General features: G+C 37.3%; 7 protein-coding genes across 7 annotated transcripts; 4 read left to right on the top strand and 3 right to left on the bottom strand.

Moving 5' to 3' along the window:
- Positions 1-3,703: 3,703 nt before the first annotated feature.
- OCT59_002904 (uncharacterized protein) lies at positions 3,704-6,147 on the top strand (the record flags this gene model as incomplete). Its single annotated transcript, XM_066145261.1, has 4 exons — positions 3,704-4,081; positions 4,171-4,354; positions 4,420-4,539; positions 4,634-6,147. 4 exons carry the CDS (start codon positions 3,704-3,706, stop codon positions 6,145-6,147), a joined length of 2,196 nt encoding a protein of 731 aa, XP_065995998.1.
- A 4,915-nt stretch (positions 6,148-11,062) lies between these two features.
- Positions 11,063-11,527, bottom strand: OCT59_002903 (uncharacterized protein; the record flags this gene model as incomplete). The annotated part of the gene is made up of 1 exon (XM_025311295.2): positions 11,063-11,527. The coding sequence occupies one exon, from the start codon at positions 11,525-11,527 to the stop codon at positions 11,063-11,065; it is 465 nt and encodes a 154-aa protein (XP_025173075.2).
- A 1,302-nt stretch (positions 11,528-12,829) lies between these two features.
- OCT59_002902 (uncharacterized protein) lies at positions 12,830-14,035 on the bottom strand (the record flags this gene model as incomplete). The annotated part of the gene is made up of 1 exon (XM_025311296.2): positions 12,830-14,035. The coding sequence occupies one exon, from the start codon at positions 14,033-14,035 to the stop codon at positions 12,830-12,832; it is 1,206 nt and encodes a 401-aa protein (XP_025173076.2).
- Positions 14,036-16,034: 1,999 nt separating this feature from the next.
- On the bottom strand, positions 16,035-17,105 carry OCT59_002901 (uncharacterized protein; the record flags this gene model as incomplete). Its single annotated transcript, XM_025311297.1, has 1 exon — positions 16,035-17,105. One exon carries the CDS (start codon positions 17,103-17,105, stop codon positions 16,035-16,037), a length of 1,071 nt encoding a protein of 356 aa, XP_025173077.1.
- A 419-nt stretch (positions 17,106-17,524) lies between these two features.
- Positions 17,525-18,064, top strand: OCT59_002900 (uncharacterized protein; the record flags this gene model as incomplete). Its single annotated transcript, XM_025327066.1, has 1 exon — positions 17,525-18,064. The coding sequence occupies one exon, from the start codon at positions 17,525-17,527 to the stop codon at positions 18,062-18,064; it is 540 nt and encodes a 179-aa protein (XP_025173078.1).
- Positions 18,065-21,744: 3,680 nt separating this feature from the next.
- OCT59_002899 (uncharacterized protein) lies at positions 21,745-23,445 on the top strand (the record flags this gene model as incomplete). Its single annotated transcript, XM_025327067.2, has 1 exon — positions 21,745-23,445. The coding sequence occupies one exon, from the start codon at positions 21,745-21,747 to the stop codon at positions 23,443-23,445; it is 1,701 nt and encodes a 566-aa protein (XP_025173079.2).
- Positions 23,446-24,177: 732 nt separating this feature from the next.
- OCT59_002898 (uncharacterized protein) lies at positions 24,178-25,379 on the top strand (the record flags this gene model as incomplete). The annotated part of the gene is made up of 2 exons (XM_066145258.1): positions 24,178-25,205; positions 25,316-25,379. 2 exons carry the CDS (start codon positions 24,178-24,180, stop codon positions 25,377-25,379), a joined length of 1,092 nt encoding a protein of 363 aa, XP_065995997.1.
- Between the last annotated feature and the right edge of the window lie 699 nt (positions 25,380-26,078).

Raw genomic sequence — 26,078 nt, 5'->3', positions numbered from 1 at the left:
ATTAGCAAAATATAGTAAATAATAAAATATATTAATTATTAATTTTAAAATTATCAGTATATTTTTTTATATAATATATGTAATATTAAAGTAATTTCTAACCCTATAAAAAAAAAATTCTTTAAAATGTACTTAAAATATACTTATGTATTTTTTTAAAATATACTTAAAATATACTTATATATTTTAAAATATACCTAAAATATACTTAACAATTTTAAAATATACTTAAAATATACTTAAAATTGCAATTTTAAGTATATTTAAAGTATAAAATTTTGCACTTAAATTATACTTAAATTATATTTAAATTGCAATTAAGTATATTTTAAATGTAATTTAAGTATAAAATTTTATACTTTAAATATACTTAAAATTGCAATTTTAAGTATATTATAAGTACATTTAAAAATTTTAAGTACATTTTAGATATATTTTAAAATATTTAAGTACATTTTAAGTATATTTTAAAGAAATTTTTTTTCATAGGGTAATACTATAGTATATAATATATTAATTAAAATATAAAAAAAATTACATTATATAATAATTAACAAAATATACAAATTATGAGGACAAGAATGTCCTCAAAGTTACAAGAACAAAAATATGAGAACAAAAATGTTCTCAAAATTATGAGGATAACAATGTCCTCAAAATTATAAGGACAAAAATGTCCTTAAAATTACGAGGACAAAAAATTAACAATATTTACAGTTACAAGAACAAAAATGTCCTCATAATTGTGAGGACAAAAATGTCCTCAAAGTTGCGAGGTTAATAATATCTTCAAATTTATAAGGACAAAAATGTTAAGAAACAAGATTTTGAGGACAAAAATATCTTCAAATTTACAAGAATAAAATGTTCTCAAAGTCACAAGGACAAAAATATGAGGACAAAAATGTTCTCAAAATAATGAGGACAAAATGTCCTCAAATTTATGAGGATGAAAATATCAAGATTTTGAGGACAAAAATGTCCTCAAAATGAGGACAAAATATCCTTAATTTACGAGAACAACAATGTCCTCAAAATTATGAGGACAAAATGTCATCAAGTTCCAAGAACAGGAATGTTCTCAAATTACAAGAACAATAATGTCCTCAAATTATGAGGACAAAAATGTCCTTAAATTACATGGACAAAAAATTAATAATGTCTCATAGTTGTGACTTATGAGGACAAAAATCATGTCCTTATAGTTGTAAGGACAAAAATGTCCTCAAAGTTGCGAGGACAAAAATCATGTCCTCATAGTTGCAAGGACAAATATCATGTCCTCATAGTTGCGAGGACAAAAATCATGTCCTCATAGTTGCGAGAGGACCCCGAAATATACATAAAAGGGTCAGGTCAGAGTTTGCGTATAATGAGTCAAAAAAATCATGTAGATCATTCCTTTTATGGATAATCCCAGCCAAAATAATATTTCCTAATTTAGATAATGGCTGAAATTATCGTAATTCCGGCCCTGAAAGAATGCGTATTTTGGACCACTTCTGGACCTGACCTCTACATATATATTTCGGGGTCCTGTTGCGAAGACAAAAATCATGTCCTTATAGTTGTAAGGACAAATCATGTCCTCATATAGTTGCGAGGACAAAAATCATGTCCTCATAGTTGCAAGGACAAATATCATGTCCTCATAGTTGCGAGCACAAAAATCATGTCCTCATAGTTGCGAGCACAAAAATCATGCCTCATAGTTGCGAGGACAAAAATCATGTCCTTATAGTTGTAAGGACAAAAATGTCCTCAAAGTTGCGAGGGACAAAAATCATGTCCTCATAGTTGCAAGGACAAATATCATGTCCTCATAGTTGCGGGGAGGACAAAAATCATGTCCTCATAGTTGCAAGGACAAATATCATGTCCTCATAGTTGCGAGGACAAAAATCATGTCTCGTAGTTGCGAGGACAAAAATCATGTCCTTATAGTTGTAAGGACAAAAATGTCCTCAAAGTTGCGAGGACAAAAATCATGTCCTCATATAGTTGCGAGGACAAAAATCATGTCCTCATAGTTGCGAGGACAAAATCATGTCCTCGTAGTTGCAAGGACAAATATCATGCCTATAGTTGCGAGGACAAAAATCATGTCCTCATAGTTGCGAGGACAAAAATCATGTCCTTATAGTTGTAAGGACAAAAATGTCCTCAAAGTTGCGGAGGACAAATATCATGTCCTCATAGTTGCGAGGACAAAAATCATGTCCTCGTAGTTGCGAGACAAAAATCATGTCCTCATAGGTTGCGAGGACAAAAATCATGTCCTCATAGTTGCGAGGACAAAAATCATGTCCTCATAGTTGCGAGGACAAAAATCATGTCCTTATAGTTGTAAGGACAAAAATGTCCTCAAAGTTGCGAGGACAAAAATCATGTCCTCATATAGTTGCGAGGACAAAAATCATGTCCTCATAGTTGCAAGGACAAATATCATGTCCTCATAGTTGCGAGCACAAAAATCATGTCCTCATAATTGCGAGCACAAAAATCATGCCTCATAGTTGCGAGGACAAAAATCATGTCCTTATAGTTGTAAGGACAAAAATGTCCTCAAAGTTGCGAGGACAAAAATCATGTCCTCATATAGTTGCGAGGACAAAAATCATGTCCTCATAGTTGTGAGGACAAAATTATTTCGAGGACAAAAATGTCCTCAAAATATTGAGGGCAAAAATGTCCGCGTTGATAAGGTCATATGATCACTGCTTAATATTGGCCAATAAAAACCGTGGTTTCCATAGAGGATATAACCTATGCATTTGAGACACGATGGATAAGGTTATATCCTTTGCCGATCAGGCTAATGGGGTGCGTATAAATAAAACTTGGCCGTTTTGGCATTAGTATATGGTGATCATTTCACTAGATCGTTGCTGATCAATTTTATACTTAGACTAATGGAGTAATAATTAGCCATCAGTCTCCGTAAAGAAATGATGTACATTATTATGTATTAATAATCCACCGCTTACTAATTAATTTAATAATTCATAATGTATCACGATCAACAAAAAAGATATACTTTCGTTACACATAATTCGCTTCATGCCAATTATTTTTCTCTTCGAGCATTCTCCTATTGTTATAAAATGGCTCTCGTCTAAAAATAAGATATTAATGATGTCAAACGATTGCGAATAGATATTTCATGTTTTTTGCTTATTTTCTCGTTAAGAGTAAACGGGTAATGAAGATGCTGCACAAAAAATAAAGACCAATCTACTTATGAAATCACAAATGGTAGCAGAAATACTGGGCTATGCCCACGAAGTGATTTCGCCCGATGAAACTTTACTAATCACAGGCGGATACGAATCACGTGATCATGGTAGAGAATTTGTTACTCATGTCACATCTCGCTTTCCACTTTTCTTTTTTAATTTTTTTCGGTGGTGAAATCATATTTGTCACGCTATTATTTGGCACAATCGCAATTTCTTGATACCGTAATGCCGACCAAAATACACATTTTCCTCCGCTTCAGACGATCCCTAATTATAGTAAGAACTGTTTGATTATTCTAGCTCAGCCAAAAATGATCAGAGTTGTACAAAATCCCAGCCCTGCATGCAACATTACCAATTCTTTTGATGAACTGTAACACCATAATCACATCATGTATTTATAGAAGTTTTTGCGGCCTCTTTCATATTTTCTACTTCGTACTCTCTGGATAGTTTCGCACGAGATGGCTACCATCCATATAACTTGCTTGGACGTAGACGATTATTCTCATGAAGACGTACTTGAACTTGATATTAGAGAAACAGAGACTATTGGTAATCTCAGAGAAATAATCAAGAGCAGCAAACTTAGTTTTGATAATGCTAAAAGCTTCGAAGTTTTGAAAGTTAATTCCTCTTACAATGAGATTAATGAAAAACTGGCATTTCTTGAAGATAATTCTTCCGTTAACATCAAGAAGGTATTGGGAGGAGAGGAGTTGAACGCAACAGATAAAATTTCTGAAGTTTTCGAAACGGAAAAAAATTGTATTGTCCTTATCGAACCACGTACCCTCGCTTTACTTTCAAACGATGTATTGATGAAAGAAATCTCGTTCTTGGTGATAAACTTGGCTACAAAGATAATAATAATTCTATCGAGGGTGAAATTGTCATATCATCTAATAGACTCCAGATTCGTTGTATTAAGGATGATCAAGAACATATTGTAGGCTCCTTCTCTAAGTTTATCAAGTTAGCAATAACACCGTCTGTCATAGGAAGCAATAATTGGAAAAACTTATGGATTGAATTGCGTGGATCGGAAGAAAAATTGAATTGGATTAATTTCCGTCGTCGCATGCTCTTTGATCAGTATAACAGAAATTTCGAAGGTAATGTACTCGTTGTTAGTTTTTTTTATAGACAAAATTGTTAGCATATTTTCTAAATTAGTTAGTTGGATCTTATGAAGATTTGACAGCACGAATTAGCATCCTCAATATTAAATCCGATACACTTCACGATTCTGTCGTCTCACCTTGTCGAACGAAAGATACAAATAAAGTTAACACGAAAGGTGGGTCATTTTTGTTATTGATAAAAAATCATTAGCATTCAAAATTTAATTAAACACATTAAACACATTTATTAAACAACATTCAATTGATCAGGTAACACGCTTATCACACATCCAGTAGGGATGGAAAATGATGAAACTGATGTTGCGTACAATGATATTCGCTTTGGGCGTTCTAATATCAGTATTGATAATCATAACGTAAAAGATATTACCTCCGATTTTTTCTCGGTAAATGGAGAAATTTCTTATGGAATTCCCGAGAATACCCATGACATTATCGACCAGATATACAACTTACTCGTTGAAAAGAAAAGTGGAATTGATGATATACTAGAATCGCAACCAGTATATTTTATAGGTCCCAGCTTTCATGAGTTTAATAATTTCCCCTCTATTACCTGTTGGGTAACTGAGCCTTTGTGTCTACCAGTTTTAGAACAACTCGAAAAATTATTTGACGGGAAATTTAGGGTTGTTAGTCAAATGATGGAAACGACTGATGGAGGATCAAGTAACAATACAACTTCAGGAGGGTCAAGTGGAGACTCCGCAAATAATAAAGAAACACCAGAAAACAAAGATTTTGAGGGAAAGGATGACAAAGACGATGAAGAAAAAAATGGCGACTCCCACAGCGGTGGCGATGACAACCACGAGAAATACGAGTCCAATACTCGTAGTAGAAATAGCAGCACAATAAATATATCTTCCATTTCATTTGCTGATTACGTCACTAATCAGCAGGTTTTTACGATCAATGTTAAATTCTATGCGAAAATTATTCGTGATGAGGAAAGTGGTGGAAAGCTTTTAATAGTCCACACTGATGTAACCGAATGTAGGACAAGTGAATTACTTAGTCGGAATTGTGTCCAACTCTCCCAACTAGGCTATGGATATTCTCTTGAAACGGTTAAAATTGGCATCTCTCCAATTACCAATGCGATTGGAAACAGAGAAGAGCTATGTGTACGAAAAGATTATAATCCGAAAGAAAAATACATATCAGTTGATACTTCAACAGGCGTTGAGAATCTAGGTGGTCTAGAGGTTGGGACTGCAGTAAAGTTAGGATTCCAAGGGAAAAATTCTAATATTACCAAAGTTACATCGGATGAGATGCAATTGCGCACTTGGGGCGGTCACATTTCTGGCGATCATTGGGGCTATGAAAAAAAGTCTAATAATGCAATTCTTTCATTTGAGCCCGGACTTCACAGTTGCGAATGGTATTTAATGGAAAAAATGCATGGATTTTGTGTTAAAATTACTCAAGTTTTATGCTTCAAGTTTAATGACAAAGGATGGGCATACTTATTAAAACCTAAATTAGTGAAGTGTCCTATGATATCGCATACACTTGAAATTAAATTCAATGATCTCGAAGGTTTTAACGAGAAGTTTGCGAGACTTAAATATTTCCATAAAGGGGCCGAGGAACTAATATTCGATGTCGAAAAAAATAAAATGCCAAATCCGACTACCCAACTGATTCTGTCATTGATATTGAGCGCTATTTCGTTGATGAGAATCAAAGGAACTAACTTCTGTACGATATCCTATCCACCTAGGCGAAGCCTACGAAGCAGAGTAGATTTGTGTTAATAGTTTTTTGTTGCGGTTACTTAGAACAAACTACCCAGAGGGTACGAAGTAGAAAATTGGCAAACTTTTAAAAATTAGCAAATGAAATCAACGAAACAAATTTAGTGGACGAATACGTACTGTAATACGGGTATTAACTGAATACGAGCAATAAATGATTATTACTGGATTAAAAGCGCATCACCTATTTTTGCTTATGTGTTTCATACGCAGTTTTAGTGGAACAAGCTAACTAAGTAGTGCCTTACGTTATAACTATTTCCGGTTCCATTGCTTCAGTATCTAATTATGGACATTTTAAACGATGTACTAAGATTCTGCTAAGCATGGGTATCCATGGATCCTATTTTTGCAAATCATTACGAAGAAGTATTTTCATCGACTATAACATGCTTTATTATCGTACTAATAGTATAGTGATTACATTATTCCGATGGCTAGTTGCTTTCATTGCAATCAAAAAATAAAATACGTGGATGATATCTTAAAACAAAACTATTACGTGTATAACGATTTTGATTTCGATTAAACTAACATTGACATTTTTTACTTTGATAGAACGTTCACAAACAGTTACTAATGTTAACTTTACCTATACTTTGGAAATTCAGGTGGATAAGGAACGTATTGCTAAAAGTCATGTGACCGAATCGAATCATGGTTAAGTTTGCCTAAAAAAGCAAAACAGGATCCCATTACGTATCATCATATAAAAGAAAGGGGTCTAACTGCATTGTTGGTAAAATTACCCAACGAGTTCTGACATATGATGAATACCTTAACTGTGACCTGTGAGTCACGGTCTCGTAGTTAGGAAGTTTTTTCAAAATGGCTGCGGAAGAATTAGTAGTATCAGCTGCGGAACAATATGTCGGTTGTGACATTTGGGTCACGGTCTCGTTGTTTTCTCATTTATCTTGCTGCGGAAAAAAATATGAGTGGACAACAGAAATAGACTGCGGGAGCAGACTGCGGACAACATGTTACATTTTGTAACGGAATCATGTACCCTTTGGGCGGTCTCCGACTGATTTCCTAAACTAAAAAATTAGTGGACAATCAATTGCGGTTAAGAATATGAGTGGACATAGATACACCCTATCCCTTGGATATCGACTTCGTCATATGATAAAAATTATGGATAATGATCCCAATGAAAATCCATTCTGTGGCTTATTCCAATGGAGAGGAATTTTATTCTACGTTATTACCCCCGTTGTCCACTCATATTGTATAATGCAGTCGCCCACTTTATCCCCCTGTTGTCGACAATAAGCGAGTATGTGCAAGTAGAAAGAGTTCATAGGAATAGTTCGTGGTAGAAATACGGGATTTTGCTCTTCGAGGGTCTTCGACTGAAATACAAAAATCGTCTAACTGCGTATTATCTGATTTCCGCAGATGAAGATTCTGTGATTGGCCAGAATCACGCAAAGTCAACCCACATTACGACACATTCTATAATAACCTATTCAGTAAAATAAAGAACACGAGTATTTTTTGCAAATGTAAACTTCTTACTCTATTACGTCGTGTCAACAATTGAAATAAGTCTTTTATGTCAGTGGATATTGGTCATTGCGATGCCTCTCTAGCTTTTGCTCAAGGGACGTGGATACTGGTCGTATATTGATGAGTTGACGAATCCTTGGTAACAAGATGGTTAGAACGAAGGGATTCCGATAAAAAATGTGAATGGGATATGCATTGAAGCCTAGTAACAGAATGCTAATTAACGTGACTGAATAGTATATAAAAATGAAGAAAATCTACATTGCTATTAAAGTTGTTACAATTTCTGTAGAGTACCACATTTTATATAGCGCATCCAACAATATAAAGTCCTGATCAGCTTTGTTATGAACATATGAAGGCTGCGAGCTATTTCGATGAGTAACGTATCTCACCTAAATTTTTTTGGTATTCTTATTTCCATATGAGGTTTCATATTAAAATTCTCCAGACAGCTTTTCTCTATAATAAATAGCATGGTAACTAAAAATACAACACGGAATGTCTCATAAACAAAAACGAAATATAGAGTCTAACCATTCTTTCCAAACTTCTTACGATTTTGGAGTTGTACTGAAAAATGTTACTAAAGTATCAAAACAGGTCAAGAGATTTCTCGTTCACAAAGTGTAGAAAAATGAAACCTACTCAGAGGGTACGAAGTAGAATATAACATCACATGCTTGAGATATTAACCGAGAATGGAACTTATAGCTAACCGTTGTGAAGACTGAAGTTCTAGCTTCCAATTTGTCTGCCCTTGACTATAAACGTATGTTAACATTCATCCTGTTCTTTGTTTTTGTCTCCCGCATACGAAGTTAATAGCTTCTATATTGCGAATCTTGTTTCTTGGTTTTACCATTATGTACGTTGATCCATCACAGGTTCTTCGAATACATCTATAGTAGATTGGAAAAGCTTGAAACCTACAGAAGGGATTAAATCAATATATCTTATTCTACTTCTCATAAAAGCGAGTAACAGAATTTGCATAGCATGCCTTATTCTTCTACAAGTAACCCATTATTTGTACTCAGTACCTCCCGTTTGCCCTGACCGTCTTGCCGCTCAACCAGTAGAACCACCCAAAGGGTGCGCTTTTAACAGAGGAGGTTCTAGGAACCTAGGTTCCTGGGTGTAGAGACTAATGCACTATATAATACGAAAGATTAACGTCAACTGGCGATTCAAAAAATAAATTGAATGTTTGTATTTTGTACATGCAGTAAAGTATTATCGATAACCAAGATAACTCTTCTTTACTACCAAAGAGAGTCCTTTACTAACAGTGAAGGACGTTGAGCCCCGCCTCCTGGGGAAGTTCTCTTCTCTTGTAATACTTGTATGGAAACATATAGGTTAAATGCGGGTGAAACTCTACTTCGTACCCAAAGGGTAGGATCAAATTTTTAATCACAATAGCTTTCGTCATAATGATAAAGATATTAGTTATCCGACGACAATACTATTTGCAGATCACGGTATTATCATGTGACACTCTATGCATTTGTTAAGAGTATCACGTGCTAACTGCATCACGTGATTTTATTAAGTCGATTACGATAAAAATCGTGTATCAGACAATATCTTACATAATACGTTGACAGATGTAACCGAAAGTATTAGTAAGACATGGTCATTAATAGAAGATGCAACTAACTCATCACGTAAATTATGTCTCCTGCAAGCATTTATTGAATTACCAAATCCATTCGATTTCTCAGTCTTCTTTCAAAAGAACCGTGGTTCCAAAAAAGAAACACGACCATAGTCCTTGTATAACATTGTACAGAGTGAATGAAGATGTCAATAAACCTTGGGTAGGAAAATCAGTTGGAATAAGTAGGTTTGGAACACGGTTATAGAAAATTACTGCCTTGTCTAAAGAACAATCCAGAGTTCCAGTATTACGGTGTTTTATTAGTGAGGTAACTGTCGGCAATAGTCCTAGGGTAAATATGGAAATGAACTGTTGGGTAACGGTGATACCCTGTAATGAACATATGAGAGTGCCAACCCAAAATGCACAACAATTGTTAATTGATCTTTGAACGCTTTTGCTCACACCAGTAACCGCAAGAAACAATATATTTGTTATGGATAGAGCTATACATTGATGGTTCGTATATGTCGCCATCTGCAGACCCTCCTCTCTCCTGTATGAACTTTGACATACACTCAGATGTAATATGTGATTACCAAATTTTAGATAGAATATACTTTCTGATGCTGCGTATCCCCGAATGGTGAATGTGCTTCTTTTTTCGTACCACGTGTTTACGTACAAGTACGGTGGTGATCAAAATTATTTGGAATGACGAATGTGTGAAAATGGCCGTATTAGACAGTTTTTTATACGTTTTTTACGTATTTTGCCTCTTTCTTTTTCCAAAAAAATATGCTCACCACTGTATGTTATGGGTACCTAGTAAGCTTTCTCAGAAATACAAAGTTTGGACGGACACGTGGTCGATTATCCCATATACGAATATGTTTTTCGAAAACAGAGCGAGTTTACACTCAAATCATCAGGTTAAAGCTTTCGCAGATACGGGAGATTAATTCGATAACAAAACTATGGTGTTGGGCTGCTACCGAACAAACATATTTGAGAGTGTTATGATTTGAATAACTAAGTCGTGAATTTATTAACACTGCTGACTTTACTGGCATTTAATGCAGCAGGTCATGATCAGTCAGAATTTACAAGGTCGTCATGATTCTTGCGATGAGAAAAAGGGACAATTAGATGACCTAGTATCCAGGATAGATGTTCTCATAGAAGAACATAGTAAAATGACAACGGATATTAAAAAACTCGAAAAGGGGGTCCGACGGCTAAGAGCACAAATATTAGTCGAAATAAACTTTTGCAACTACAACGTCTGTGTATTAGTTAATAACTTTATTTCGACGTTTTCCTTAACAAAAACAAGACGCAGAGCTATTAGTACCAGAAATACTCAAAGGCTTCCCAGAAACCAGTATTATCCTGGCATCGATCTTTGCCGTAGAAACACGACAACATTCAACGATTTTATGTATTTTTGTATATTCTACCCAGAGGGTACGAGTAGATTCCTTAAGGGTTGACAACGTAAAATACAGTTAAACGAGAACTGTTTAGTGTTACATTATTAAGTATGAGGTCTCCTCGACTGAGAAGAGAAATTCCATGAAATCGCATTAGTGTTCGAAAGGCTTATAGAAACATATAAAAAGTCCGTTACCGTTCACATGTCCCATTGGTGTCACTCAATTCCTTTTACGGTTTTTTCTTTTTCCATGAAATGGCTTAGGGGTTGGGAAGCAATCAGTTAGCCCTATTATTCCACACATCAGTCTCCTCCCTGCATTACCGGATATGAGGGATTCTGGGTTGTTTTGTTTTAGTCTAAGATCATCTGGCAACTCGTGAATAAATATAGCACGGCCAATAACCGAATACTTTCCGGTCAATTTGCTCTTCGAGCAGTCTCTGACTGATTAAATGGTCGTAAATAGTAATATTAGCCTTCCTATTGTGGTCTACTCTGATGTTTCCCAAATCTCCTACATGGCGTTGTTTTGATAACGGACCACCATGTGTCTTTTTTTGTGGATTAAAATGAGTACCGGCCGAGATGCAACCGTTACTCATATCCCCGTATTCGTGAATATGTATGCCATGCAGCCCAGGAGAGAGACCTTCGATATTTACATTGATCTTTACCCGTTTATCAGGTAACATAGTAAAACAAACGAAGCCTTTGGAGCGTTTATTTTTGTTTAATGCTTCGTTCAGTCGAAGAACAGCGAGTGCTTTAATCGACATTGTCCTATCTAATGAGCATAATATCAGTGTAACTGGTGAAACTGCTGACATCAATACCTTTCTAGGTGCGATGATTCCACTGATCCATTTTCATGTTCATTCATCAATAACTGGATGAGCACATAAGAAATGGTGGGCACTCTTCGAAAATAATAGCATAGGTGTCCTTTATTTATTAAAAGACTACACAGATGGTACGAAGTAGAATCCTTCCCTTATGAAGTAGAACCTTAGGTAGGGATTTTGTGCGACTACTTTTCGTTTATCAGTTGCTGGTGTAGCCGTCTGCTAAAGAAGTTGTAGTGTATCATAAACATGGCGTTCTCTGTTACACTTCGCCCAGTTAATAATATTACGTGAGCATCTCCCTCCAGGAACTTTCTTTTTTAATGGCAGTCATTTCATATTGTGAACATTTTTCTCAATGACACTTTGAACAGACTATGACTTGTACCTGTTCCAGTCCTTACTTAATCGCTTGAGAATGCATAGGGCCGAGAAAAGTTGATCTCCGGATACATTTCCAGTTTAAGTAGAACACTGAAATACTTTCCGTATATTTCAATAACCGATAAATAGGGCGCTCAAAAGACAGATAGACTACGAAACGCAGCAACTGCTAAGAAAATACTTATGTTCACAGTGCGCTATTCGTGCTTAATGACTGTTCTTGTTTTATGCTATTGTTGAGCGATGGAGGAAAAAATACAGTTTCGTGGCAAACACAAAAACCCCCGAATTTTTTGGTAACTGTATCCCTCCCTTTTATTCATATGACTGTCTTCAATAGCATACGGAGTCCTTATGGCGGCAATTAAAAGGTCTTTTCAGATTTTAGTTTAGTTACAGTGGGACTAACCTAAGACCGCACATAGTCCCATTTTGTACCAGATTATATACGGGCTGTGCTGCATACAGTACGATATTCTGATGTCATGGTGGATCGTATTGGTGGGTGCCAGTTACCAGACTCTTGTCCCAAATAAAATCACAACAATTTCGAGTACAACAGAAGCATCCTGCTCGGCAACTAAGGTGCACAGGGTCACACCGTGCATAACAACTGAAGGACACGACTACCATTACGCTGCCATACGTAATATTCCGTCCAATAATACTTTGAATAAAAGTTCCTCGATGGCAAAGATTTCGTAACAAAGAAATAAGGCTAGTGTAAGTGTAGTCTATCGATGGGATCGTCAAACAAAGATTTTGCATATTGTTACCGTGTGTTTTTACAGTAGTGCTCATTATTGTCCCGTAACGAAGATTGTTACCAGAGATATTTTGTGACGTAATGCCCTTCAGACGTTTTATTTTCGAGTACTCTGGGGATTTAGTCTTACGTTGCTGTCATTTGCTCTTGTAACATGGGAGAGTGCGATTGTTGTACAATGCACTCTGACTCTTTTTTATAATACAGCCATGCATGTTCTTGAAAGCGTGTTCTGAACGCTTACGTAAATGCTTCGCTTCGTCTAAAAAGTAGACACCTCTTCGTTTCACCGTTTCGGTGAGTGCAAGCAAGAAAACCATGCAGTTTATAGCACCAAACATTTTATAGAGACGTTGATCAGCAGATAAGGCGCTTTTCTCGATTAGAGCGGCCAACACATAAATCTTTGCAGTCATTGGAGTTCGTGTGTTTTCTGGTAGTGTTTGATGAATAAAGTCTGTGGAAACAGGATGTGATTCCGTATTGCTCGCTATCGTATTCAAAGGGCGCGTGTTATTGGCATCAACAGCTGTGCTTTTCATCTGTGGTTCTTGATAATTATCATCGGTCATGGGAAGTAGTTGCTTCGAATTCTCTGTAGTTCCTCTGTTATGTCGTAAACAGTCCTTAGTCGGTTCGAGAGCATGGTTCGGGCCCATTTCTTTATTCCCACTGCTGACAAAGAAGGAGGGAAATTGTTTCACGAAGAGACTATTCCGATCGATTTCAACTATTGTCCCCAAGAATCTGCTGTATGCTGATATTTTCTTGTTTAGTGTTTCTCCCGGAAACGTAGATCCCATTGTTCGGACAAAGTGAACAGGGTGGCTGTAATCTTTTTTTATGAAAAGTCTAACCTCTGGAGGGACATTCAGAAGCACGTTACTAAGAAATCTTTGCGCTTCCTTATGGTCAGCAAAAGAGAAAAATGGTGCTTGGATATGAAAATAGTATACCCAAAAACCAGAACTATCCTGTCCGCATTCGTCCATGACTACTAAGTCCTCGAGGGTTTTAGGGGCCCTTTCATTGTCGCCATTACTAATACGAAACACTTCTAAGATCCTATGAAGAATTTGCTTAAGTATAGCAACAATCTCAGTACAAGGGAACCTATAAGGGGAAGAAAATTCGACGTGGATTTTGGGACACTGTGGTAAATCATCATACACTGCTTCAGAGAAACATTGTGAATGCTGGGGTAACTTATCAAAGTGTCTCCAGAAATGTTTACGTGAGTGAAACACTCTATAATACTGCTCGTTATGATCCCTCACTACTAGCATGGGACCAGACAAAGCATTTTTATCATATACTTCTTCAATGGACAGGGATGTCTCCATATTTTGGTTCAGCTGGCGTTCGTTTTTATTTTTCAAGTGCATATTGTAATTGTTCGACCTTGGCCATGCGAGTAAATATTTTTATTTTTCAAATAGGAGTACTAATCGTGAAAAGACAATTCGAACATATTCAAATGCTTCCCTCAGAAACACTCGTACTATTTCCTCGTATGGTGAAGGAAATGGATTTTGGATAGTAAATATGGTATTTCACTTTATTATTCGTGTTAGTGTGGGCAATAATGATAAAAGCTCGGGAATTTTCGTTGATAATGATACTTCCAATACAAAAATTGCTAAGTAGCTATAACAAGTAACATGAAAAAATATTGATTACATTGCGTTGTTACTTGTTAATCTCTCTCGTCTAAAAGTTGCTTGCCATCATTACTTACCTATACGTGACAATTCACGGGATTTAGATAGCCTAGATACGAAACTGTACAACAAAGTATAACCCTATGCGTTTTCAGGCAATGACGTTTAGAGGTGGAAAAAGTTACCAAGGATTGGTTCTGGCAAAATGTAAGTCTTGTGGCTTAGAAACGAAATTTTATGTCCACAACTTCTTTAGTCTGTCTCGTTAGCAGATAAAAAAAGCTACCCAAAGGGTACGAAGTAGAATACCGTCACATGAACTACTAATCAGCCAGTGTAACCCTTTATAATTAGGAACACATTGCGAAGCAATGCCATGACCGTCTTGGCGCTCAACCACGCTAGTTAAATAAGGAGGTTCTACTTCGTACCTTTCAGGTAGAACCTGGGTTCATAGGTCTATAAGAAAAGCTTTAGTCCGTTAAGGACCTTCAAAGAAGTGCCCTTTGGGCGGTCTACGACTGGGCTATGCCCACGAAGCACCCTACGGGTGGTTACACTGATTTTTCGAGGAACGAGGAGGCCTTCGGCCTGAGGCACCCTGCGGGTGGTTTTACTGGTTGAGCGGCAAGACGGTCAGTTCATAGGCTAAAAGCGTAAAGGAGGGTAGGACAAAGCTCTTGGCTAGGTGAAAACCCACACTCAGTCATACTTGAGAGAAATGGTGGCAGTATACCTTGTATTTGTGATATAAGTTGAATTACATAGACATAAGATGGATGTAGTCGATCTCAGTGAACGACGTGCATACACTGAATGCCGTGCATGAATAGGAGAAGTTGATATAAAATAACGAAAATCTCCACTCATGGGCGTGACAAAGGATGTGTAAAATTCACGTAAGAATATTTTTAATCGATAGTTGTATTTTTCCACCGCATCCGTTATCTAAGCCTTCCTTCTTTCAGGAAAGTAAAACAAAAAAGCGTCTCATAGACCAACACCTAATATGTGGTTATCATGGAATCCACATTATGGCACTTTTAGTGGGGAATAAATCGTGCGTCTACGGCACTCCCCACAACTCGTGATCGTAACCACGCCCATATTTTTCCTCCCATCTGAAGACATATTCATCGGGACAATTTTTAAGTGACCTTCGTCTTCATTGTAAGAAATATGCAAAACCTGTTCCACTTAATCCCGAACAGGGCTGCTTTACTAATCAGAGTGTTTCCATCATTGCGTAGAGTTTAGTAAAAAAAGATTTATCCAAGCGTCTGAACTCACTCACGAAACAGTTGAAGACAAAAATGATATGAGACACAAAACTCATTATTATTGTTCACTCGTTCCTCATAGTGTTAGTATGCGATAACACAAAATAAAAAAAAATAATACGGCCGAGTGGCTCGCTATGTGAACTCACAAATCTCCATTTTTAAGTACTTAGATTAACTTTTGCACATACTTATACAGTATGAACAAGAAATTAATGCAGGATACCATCGAGGATTCTTAGTAAACAAGCTGTCTTTCCATTGGATAAAACGTTACTACGAGACATACATACCGTACAGTGACGCCAAATAATTTTGTAATAAATGATAGTGTACCGTAGAAGAGAGTTTGTATGAAGAGTTTGTATGAAGCGCATAGAACCAACACAATGGCAACCTCATCAACATGTACTTGTTTCACTCATTGTGAACTTATTTCGTTCTAGTTCTTGTATGTTCTTGTCCACGTGATGGAAAAGATTTTGCAATCTAGGATCCGCAGTTTGTAGTGGAGCGAGTTTGCGATAGTAAGCAATAATTTGCTGGAACTGTCTAGTCATGTCAGGAGAAAGGTCTGAAGTCTTGGAGACATCGAAAATAAAATTCTCCATTATACTGGTTGGATTGTTGCTAACTATATAATCGTGGTAATATTTCTCAAAGTTCTCTTTGAACGTGTCCACGCTCGTGAGGATCTTATCGAAGGCCATCTCACACCGTGGCAAATGGCGCCTGACTTCTTCTATTGACGTTTTGATAACTTCGACAAATTCGTCTACGTTAACATCAGGTGATGACGCTAATTTGTACACATCATAACTGCAAACCAATAGCTTGTGCAGCACTAGAAGTAGCAGCCTTCTGTCATTCTCGTCTAGACGGGTACTAATATATATTTGTTTGAAGTTGAGACCAGGGAGATTGGGCAAAGGTGCATAAGACAATCCCGCATTCCCTGTTAGGAACTGGTCACATAACTTGTTTGCATCACTGAGGTATGACCTATGAGTGACTAGGTTTTTGCAGGTGACTATTATTGTGTTTACTAACTGGCTCTTTTTTGTCGACAGGTAGGTCTTCCGGAATTGTCCGCCAATAGGGGGGGGGACCTTACTAAAGTCTTCAACACCCAAAGTCATATTTAGTTGCAGAGGGAGTTCCGGTAAGTAGGGTCTAATGTCTGGAGCCGTAAATGTCAAGTGGGACAGTTCCCGTAGTTCCTGTACATAACCGCCTAGGCGCTCTTTCGTGCTGTCATCGAATTTACTAAGCACACTGCTTCGGTATAAGACGTTTAGGATTTCGATAAACTTTGTGGAAAGACTGCAGAGGGTTTCATATTTTGGATATACAACATGGAGACTAATCGACTCATCGTTCGTTCCCAATATCCCATGAAACATTTCGATGATATCTCGGTTATGCAAGGTGTCATGTACCACACGAGACTTGATTCTTACTTTTGTTTTCATGGCGGCAAAGATATATATTCTTTTTTTATTTTCTTTTCGGACTAAAAAACACTCAACGTGCTCCGAACGAGCGAGAGTTTCTCATTACGTAATAAGAAGATGCGAATAGCACATGACTGTCCGGCTGTCTGGTATCAACCGAACACTAACAACCAGTCAGGAGGGTAGGATAATATCATTTGTACTATATCGCAATCCGTACCGTGTTTGTTTTTCACCTAAGTTTCTTACTCTCATTCTTATGATTGTGTACTTCGTTGTTGCCAGAAAGGATATTCTGTGCTTTCTAAATGCCACCCTGTTAGAGTATTTATTTACAAAATCCTGCTGGGCAACCTAAGCAAAAAGAAAATTGAATACAACTAACTAAGGACATATCTATTTGTACCTGAGTCATTATAGCGAATATTCGGACAACAATGGCTAACTCAGTATCTGGTTCATGCGAAAAATGTTCCAAAAGATCTGAGAGGTTAGGACAACACTGGAGCACAGCAGGGTATCGTTGTCCCTTAGATTGTAATGATTTCCAGTGGGACCGATCAGATCATCATAGTCACAATTTATGTAATACTTGTGGTATGGAATTCGAAAGGGTTTTTAACAAAATACAGGATAGAGGAAGGCAAAGGCAGTTCGATAAACAATTATTACGGATGAAAAAAGATCACGCCTTGCATAAAATATCCGTAATTATGGGCGAAAAATACAGTGGAAAGCTTAATATCTATTTGTGGCACAATGCTAAAAGAGGTAATAGTACTCGGGCGGTCGAGGCACGAAAAAAATATTTTGATTGGAAACCAGTAAATGATCCACATAAATACAAATTTCATTGTGAAAATGAGCTGTGTTTTCGTCCACTCAAAGCTATCCAGGTAGAACAGGTCTTAAATAGAATATATTGTCGTTCTTGTTCAAGGACTGTTTCTCTTAGTTTATATCAGTCGTATAACTGATCATTCAACACATTACATTTGATGATGTGTTCCATTAAGTGTCTTAGAATCGTAAAAAGGCAAAATATAGTGCCCTGATTACTTCAACTGACAAAACTAGACAGGCTTTAATCGCCCATCCGTGAGTAGACTACTTTTTATAGTACCAATTATTTCCCATAATAGTTAGCAACTGCGCATTATCAAGGAAAGATTTTTATTTGGTAATGGTTCTTGTTCCCATGGGAAACCGATACTACCGCTATTGTTGTTCTTTTTTTATGGGAGTGTTCCTAATTTCCTGACATTCCTCTTAAAATAGTTTCCGCTACAAATGCCTAAAGGGAGTTAAATGTATAAAGGCAGAGAACGAAGCGCCCGGGTAGATCTGAATAAATTCCTTGGAAGGTGCTAGACACGAGAAGGAATCCCTAAGGACCTGCTCTATATATCCGGAGTTACTCATTTACCATGCTAACTGCTCTTATGCTCATTGCTTGGAATTCTGTGATCAATGGGTTAAATGTGAGGATTAGTAAAGTCGTGCCAGTAAGTTATTTATTGTTTGTCATTGGCGACTCATACTCTATTCATGCGTTTTTTTTCCGGCTTCAAAACACGACAACTATGCCCTTCGGACGTAATTACTAAGTATATGTGCACACCTATTTACCAAATGAGGGAGTCAGTCGGAACCTCGGATAAGAGAGGCCTTGGGAACATAAGTATCTCATTTTACTTTAGCCAATCCACATGAAAAAGTATGTGTTAGTCTCATTTTCGCGAGCAAATAGTTTCTATATTTATTTCTTTGCATTGTTACGTTAGTATATTGTGCGATGTATGAACAAATAGCATGCTCCGTATATTACATACAATATGAGCATTAATTTTTGGAAAAGAAAGAGGCAAAATACGCATCCTTCTGGTGTTCCTACTAAGCTATACAATGAGCGTCTTACCGCTCAACCACGCAGATCAAAGGTCATAGGAAATGCGTTCCTAATACGTTAAAAATTTTCTAATATGACCATTTCCCCACACTGTTTCACAATGTCCTCCGAGCATTTAGGCTTCTCTTTACTTAGTAACTCAGCTAAAGTTCCTTTGGAATAGCTAGTGAAACCTCGAAGGGAAAATAATTTTGCTCTTCGAGCAGTGTGCTTCGCCTAGTCAAGGACTCTCCGACTGATCGCTACCGTATTTTGTTAGTACAGTGGTGATCAAAATTATTTGGGCAGAGCCCAGTTTCACTGGAATGACGAATGGGGGAAATGGCCATATATTAGACAGTTTTTTATGCCTATGAACCCAGGTTCCTACCTGAAAGGTACTACGTAGAACCTCCTTATTTAACTAGCGTGGTTGAGCGGCAAGAACACTTGGCTGGGCGAAGCCCACGCTCAGGCTATTTCTTCGAAAGGCCACGCCAAGCCCTCTTTCTTTTCTAGTGGAACTCGAAGGAAAAATTATGCTCACCACTGTATGTAATACTACGTCATAGAGAGCAAAGCATAAAATATGCTCCCTAATTTGTGGTCACGGTAACGAAATAAACATAAATATTGCTGTTATCATTATAAAGAGAAGAGAAATTGTTTTTCGAAATCTCATGGAATTTCACATAGAACTACATTATGATTAGTAGGACACGTGACATCATGGCTACCTAGGTCATGAACTATTCGCAAAAAATATTTCTAGCCGATACTACTTTGATTTAATAACTAAGGGTGCCACATGGACCGCAATTGCGCCACTGTTGTTGCTGCTTTGATTGGCATGTTATGCTAGCATATTCACATTGTGCTTATTTACCAGTTACAAAATATTTGTTTGGCTGCTGAATATTGGAGGTTCATAGAAATTTCATCTCCGTCTTAGTTTGACATTGCGATTTATATTTTTTGTTTCATCGCACTGTTCCTAAGAAACGCATTATACGGCATGAGCAGCAGAGGACCTGAACAGGCCAGTGGTAGCATTTTTTTGTCACACCCCCCTTATCACCTGTTACGCAGGAGACTCCTTTCCCCTATTATCGCTTATTTTCTTCACAACCCTAGTATGTGCTTCTGGCCCGTCTACTTTTATACCTCACAGATGGTTAGTAGGAGGGTAGTCCAGTGGTAGCAATTTTCCTACATAGGAGACTACTCTACCCCTGTTCTTCTGTTCTCTACAGCAGCCTACCTACCACCCATCTACTTCTATACCTCACAGATGGTTAGTAGGATGTTCAGGCCTACTCATACACGTCTACATACATGACCACACAAATGTGACTTCTTTCCGAATTACAGGTCAATGGCCGATTTGAAAATGTAAGCTAGTTATAGAGATAACTCATTTACCCAAAGGGTGCGAAGTAAAAACGTCAATCAGTATGCCTTGTCATTGGTTGGTTAAAGAAACAAAAGAATACTGTACTCGACCCACAAAAAATGAGTACTGTGGGATGCATGCTTTTGCTATTAAACGAAGAGGGACTACTCCACCTTCCCCTGTTTATTTTGCGGGAATGGTACCAATTCAGTTACTCAATTATGCATTCCATGCGGTCAGCAAAGAGAATTATTAAGACTTTGGCGTGAACGAAATTTAAATTTTTGAAATAAATTTTTTGCAATTGAATATAGAAGGTAGCAAAAAATACAATGCAATTAACAATTGTATGAATTTATTGATGAAGAATGCTCTCAGGAGGTAAATCAACACCATCATTAACGAGTAGGAGTTCTTCCCTAATAAACCTACGTTCAGGTCCATTAAGCAGTTTACCTGAAGGGCGCTAACAGCGTAAAGAACTGGTTTATTTTTTTGTATAAGAGCTTCTTCAATAATGTAAACTTCAGGACTCCAATTCATATCCGTACCTCTATGTTTAGATCCACCTTCAAGCTCACCAAGTTCGAGAAGATAACGAACACTATCTCTGTAAGACAAACGTGGCTCATCATAGCCAATAGGCCTATTATATTTACAGGAAGATTTGGAATAAACTTTTTTCTTTTTTATTGCCTTAGCAGGAGCCATACCAATTAACCTAGTAACAGAATTATTAATATCTTCAACAATTATAGGGAGATTCCTCACCCAAGCACAAGATTTTTCGGACATAGATAATGATAAGTCATGTGCGTTCTGTAAACGAAATAATCTCTTAGCTAAGGTAAGATTATACCTTTCAACAATACCAACAGAACGCTTAGACGTAGCCTTCTGAATTTCCACACCATGTTGTCTCATTAATCTCTCACAATCACCTTTAAATTCGGACCCCTTATCTGTGATTAATAATTTCGGCCATACAAGAGGAGAATCAGGATTATCATAAATCTGTTCAAAAGCCTTAGAAATAGTACGTGAGGTTAAGATACCCTCTCTATTCTTAACACTAGTTGAGCCTATTGGAATAGAGGCTTTATATCTCGAAGCTACATCCACTATGTTAAGACAAAAAAGATAAGTAACACGTCCAACCTTATCATAAGGCATGTTTAAAATATCTGCCCGATGGCATTCATTAGGTATGGTGATATTGCTAAAGGATGCATATGGAATGTACATAGGACGATGTGCATGCCTCAGGTTCTTGTCTGCCATCATGATTAGGTTTACTATATGTTTTACCCAATATACCGCATGATTGATTTGGATTTCAGTTAGAAAAAATATTGTGTACATATATTGTATTTTATATGATTGTATCCAACGAGGTTTGTACGGAAAATTTCACTAGTTCCGCAAGGATAATTCCTTGTACGACTGACCAAAAATCGTTTACTGACAGAGCCCATGTTCTTAAACCGTTTCGATGTCCGTATTGCGATAAAAATGTTTTTACATCTCCCTTTCGAACAGAATTTATGGAGTTGTCATACAGCCATAAATCCCACTGTGCTTGTCTAGAAAAAAGTAATACTAGTTGTCTCGAATGTCACACTTCCCCAGAATGCCTCCATATGCAGGATTTTTGCGAAACAGTAGTTTCTTCCGACAATAGAGTTACTTCAAATTTTGTTAGGTCGAACAAAATACTGTTTGATAATTCTTTTTGTCAGGATTCACGAGAAAGTAAATCAACTGAAAGTATAGGGAACACGGGTACTTCGCAACAAAAGTACAGAGTAATGAAAAAGACCCGGTCCCCTGCTTATTCCGTTAATGAGGAAATTGATGTCTCCAGTAGAAAGGATCTGGCAATCGATAACAAGAAAAACGATCAGAAAATTTTTTCAAGTGAAGAACAGAAGTTCGTACAGGAAATAGATTTGGAAACACGAAAAAATGACTGGCCAACGGTCGATAGTACAACTTCTTCCTTAGAACACTTGGTCGATTTATATCGCAAAGCTACTGAAGCAGAAATTACCGCAAACGAAGCGATTCAAAAGAAAACTCTCTGTTGGTATCGCTATGCGAATGGATTCATCGATAATGCTAAGGAGCTTACACCGGAGGGGGGTGAATTATTCAAAGACATGGTTAATCAACTTTCTGAGGCTAACCATGAAACTGTGCACAAAAAAACGCAGAAAGCCATAAAATTATATGATTTGTCCAAAAGTAAAGGTTTGGAGGAAAACGGGAACATTATAGCATACGATACAAATTCCGATGCAAATTGCACAGATGACAGTGCCCAAAGGAATGCTGCCAATTTTTTCGTGGAACTTATTGGTGAATTGTCTGATAAACGAGATACTTTGGTCATAGACCCTACTGCAGAGGATACGCCATTGCCGCAAGAGCTATCTCCAAGTGAATTTCATGGATCCACTGCAATCTTAAGCAATAAGGAGAGCATAAGTGTGGGCAGATGCCGACACTGTGAAAATTTCTGTGATTGCCCAGGCCTTGCCCACGAAGTGAAGGGCATTCCGAAGGAATGTAGTACGAATTCTCCAGAATACTTGAACTGTGGACCCTTGGATTATGCGCCCTTGTCACAGTTCGACGGTACAAAAATAGGAGGAGTAGAAAAGAGTACAACAAACGCATACAACAAAATTGCCGTACTTGGCTCAAATAGTCACCGGGTAATGAACTCAAAACGTGAAGAGGACATGGCGAAAGGAAATATTAGCTGCGATAAAAACGAAGATGCTAATCGAGAAGATATAGTTTTAGGGGGGCTAAAGAGGCCGATTACGTACGCCAACCTGATCTGTGCCGAGTGCAGAACACTAGGTTCGATTTGTCTTAATTGCCTAGTGAACGAATATGAGACAGATTTTAGTGTAGATCAACCTCTATCCGCAAAAGATAACGAGCAAAGGCATCATGATCGATTATGCTTCGACATGGATGATAGTGACTCCGAAATTGATTTATTTCGTACGGGAACTGGGTATTATGGACAGTCCCTTTTTGACTATTACACAAAGCCTTTCTACTAGAACATCCATACCCAAATCTATCTTTATGGCGAATAACTCATTACATTACACTAGGGCAATTGGTTACTGTGTCGACCGAAATGGATTAAGTTACACGGTTTTTCGATTCTGTCATATTCTATCTGTCGACAATCAAACTCGACAAAATGCAAACGTCCATCCTTTTCCTACACAGATTCTGACAATAATTAAGGGACGACACCCGAGTCTCTGTCCTCAGTTCACGAACTATTCACTATTCACGTGTTACTGCGTTTCAGTGGACCCAGCGGTGGATTTTCTTATTTTCGTGGTTAGCCTATAAAGCCGCATTAAGCAATTCCTAATGCGGACAGAAAAATCATGGTTTTGTGTATGGGCTTAAAAAATAAATAAAGAAGCGCACACTGTAGACGCTTTTAGTGAAACTGGACGAAGCTCACTGAGTAGCAAGACGTCTTTCTCCAGACTCGTGTTTTTCTACCTTGGCCCACTGTTTTCCGCTTGATTTTTGTGTACGTCATTTCACTGGGAGTGTCTTTTAGCCAGTTTTGAGTAAATCCACCAAGGGTAGTCTTATCGTTAGCATCGTGGAAGGATTCTATGTTTTCGTATTATGGTTTTTCATTGTTCAGTTCAGTGGAGTATAATGCAGGCCCACGGCTGAGCGGTATTGGATACACGTATTGTCTTCAGACATTTGAATTTTATTTTTGTTTGTTATACTTTACTCCATAGTAACGCAAATTGGAAATGGCGGAAATCGCATTTGAAAAACTTAGGGAACTTGGAGAACATATAACGGCTTGTAATTTTTGTGCGGCCTGTAATAGGCCAAATTCCGGCATCGAGTGGTGTAGACTTTGCAGTCCGCACAAAAATCTTTCAACTGGTAATTCTGAGATAGACGAAATTCTCTATTCTCGTCAAATACATGCGAAAAATTGTGATGAGATTATAGAATATGTGCCACATAGCGATTTCAAAGATATTCGCCAAATAGGGCAAGGAGGATTTGCATTCATTTATACTGCAACTTGGGAGAAGAAAACTCCACAAGAAGTTTCTATTCCAGTCGTACTCAAAAAAAGTAAAAATCCTATTCACGAGTTTATTGGTGAAATAAGAGTCCATTGCGACTGCAGTCTTGCAAATAATTACATTACGCAATTGTATGGAATAACGAAGGATCCGATTACTGAGGAATTTATGATGGTTCTGGAGTATGCGTCGAAGGGGAATCTACGCCAGTTTCTTAAAAATGCTAATTCTTCTGAGCTTTCCTGGAAAAATAAAACAAAAATATTGTATGACGTTATTTATGACCTGCATATTATTCACAAAAAAGGCTATGTCCATAAGGATTTGCACAGTGGAAACATTTTGTGTTTCGATTACTATACAAAAATTTCGGATATGGGACTTTCTCAATCCGTATACGACTCTAAACCCACTGTTTATGGAGTAATGCCCTATATTGCGCCTGAAGTCCTAGAAAATGAAAAGTATACTTATGCGAGCGATATTTATAGTTTTGGGATCATAATGGCAGAAGTTTCCCTGGGAAAACCGCCTTATGCAGAGTACCCGCATGATGAAAGTCTTGCATTGGCGATTTGTAATGGATTAAGACCGGGATTATCTGCTGGGACCCCTGAACCCTATTGTGAACTATTCAGGAGGTGCACAGACACGGTTCCTGAAAAAAGGCCTTCCTCAGAGGAAATAGTCACAACGATAAGGGCTTGGCTATTATTTGACGAATTTGAGGGGGCGGAGATGTTAAGGACCCCCCTGACACAACGATTCATTCGGAGGCCTTTTATACGAGTCGTCATCTGCCAGTTCAAAATCTTTCTAAATTAAGTAACTCTGGAAGTAATAATTTTAGTCAAGATTCTTTTCCGGATTCAAAACTAGAACAGCTTTCCATTCCGAAAAGTTATAGCAAGTGATTCAACTGATCTATTAGAACTGCACATTCATATGTGGTAGAAAATTAAAACCGAGATTGCCATATGCTCAATTATCTAGTACAACTTTACTTCCGACATGAGTTATTTTAGGGATTGGATAGCCTCTAGACTGCAGTTTACCGAATTTCTTACAACCATTTCACTTCGTGAGCACGGCTCAGAGAATGTCTAACTACGAGACTGTGACTTACGGGTCACGATCCTTACTTCACTATACTTTACCATGTACGTGACCATAATTACGTAGTCCAAATAACGTAAGTTTGTCATGCACCTGTTTACGTAGGCGATGCTCAACTACGAGATTGTAACTTATTAGTCTGTTGGACCTTAGAAGCACTGGTAACTATATTGTGTGCCGTAAATTCTATTTGTCGCACTTATTGTGGTAACGATAGATTAATTATTTTGTCACGATTATTAAGTTACCAAAAATACTCTTGTACTTTTTTGGTAATGATGGATACTTTAGTACAGTATACTTTCTTTATTAACGATGTTATGTTACATGGTATGTTATTCGTCGCATGTATTTTTCTTAGCAATGTTAAATTATGAGATGTTCTTGTTACACTCTGGTATTGTTGTGATTATAGTAACAATGTAGTACATTTTTAGTAATCATTCATGCTACCATGGATAGAATTAAGATGTTACAAGTTTTTGGCCTGGAGGGCA

Source organism: Rhizophagus irregularis, chromosome 11, assembly GCF_026210795.1.
Source record: "Rhizophagus irregularis chromosome 11, complete sequence".
NCBI lineage: Eukaryota > Fungi > Glomeromycota > Glomeromycetes > Glomerales > Glomeraceae > Rhizophagus > Rhizophagus irregularis.
Note: the sequence above shows the minus strand (reverse complement) of the source record. Positions and strands in the feature narration are given on the sequence as shown.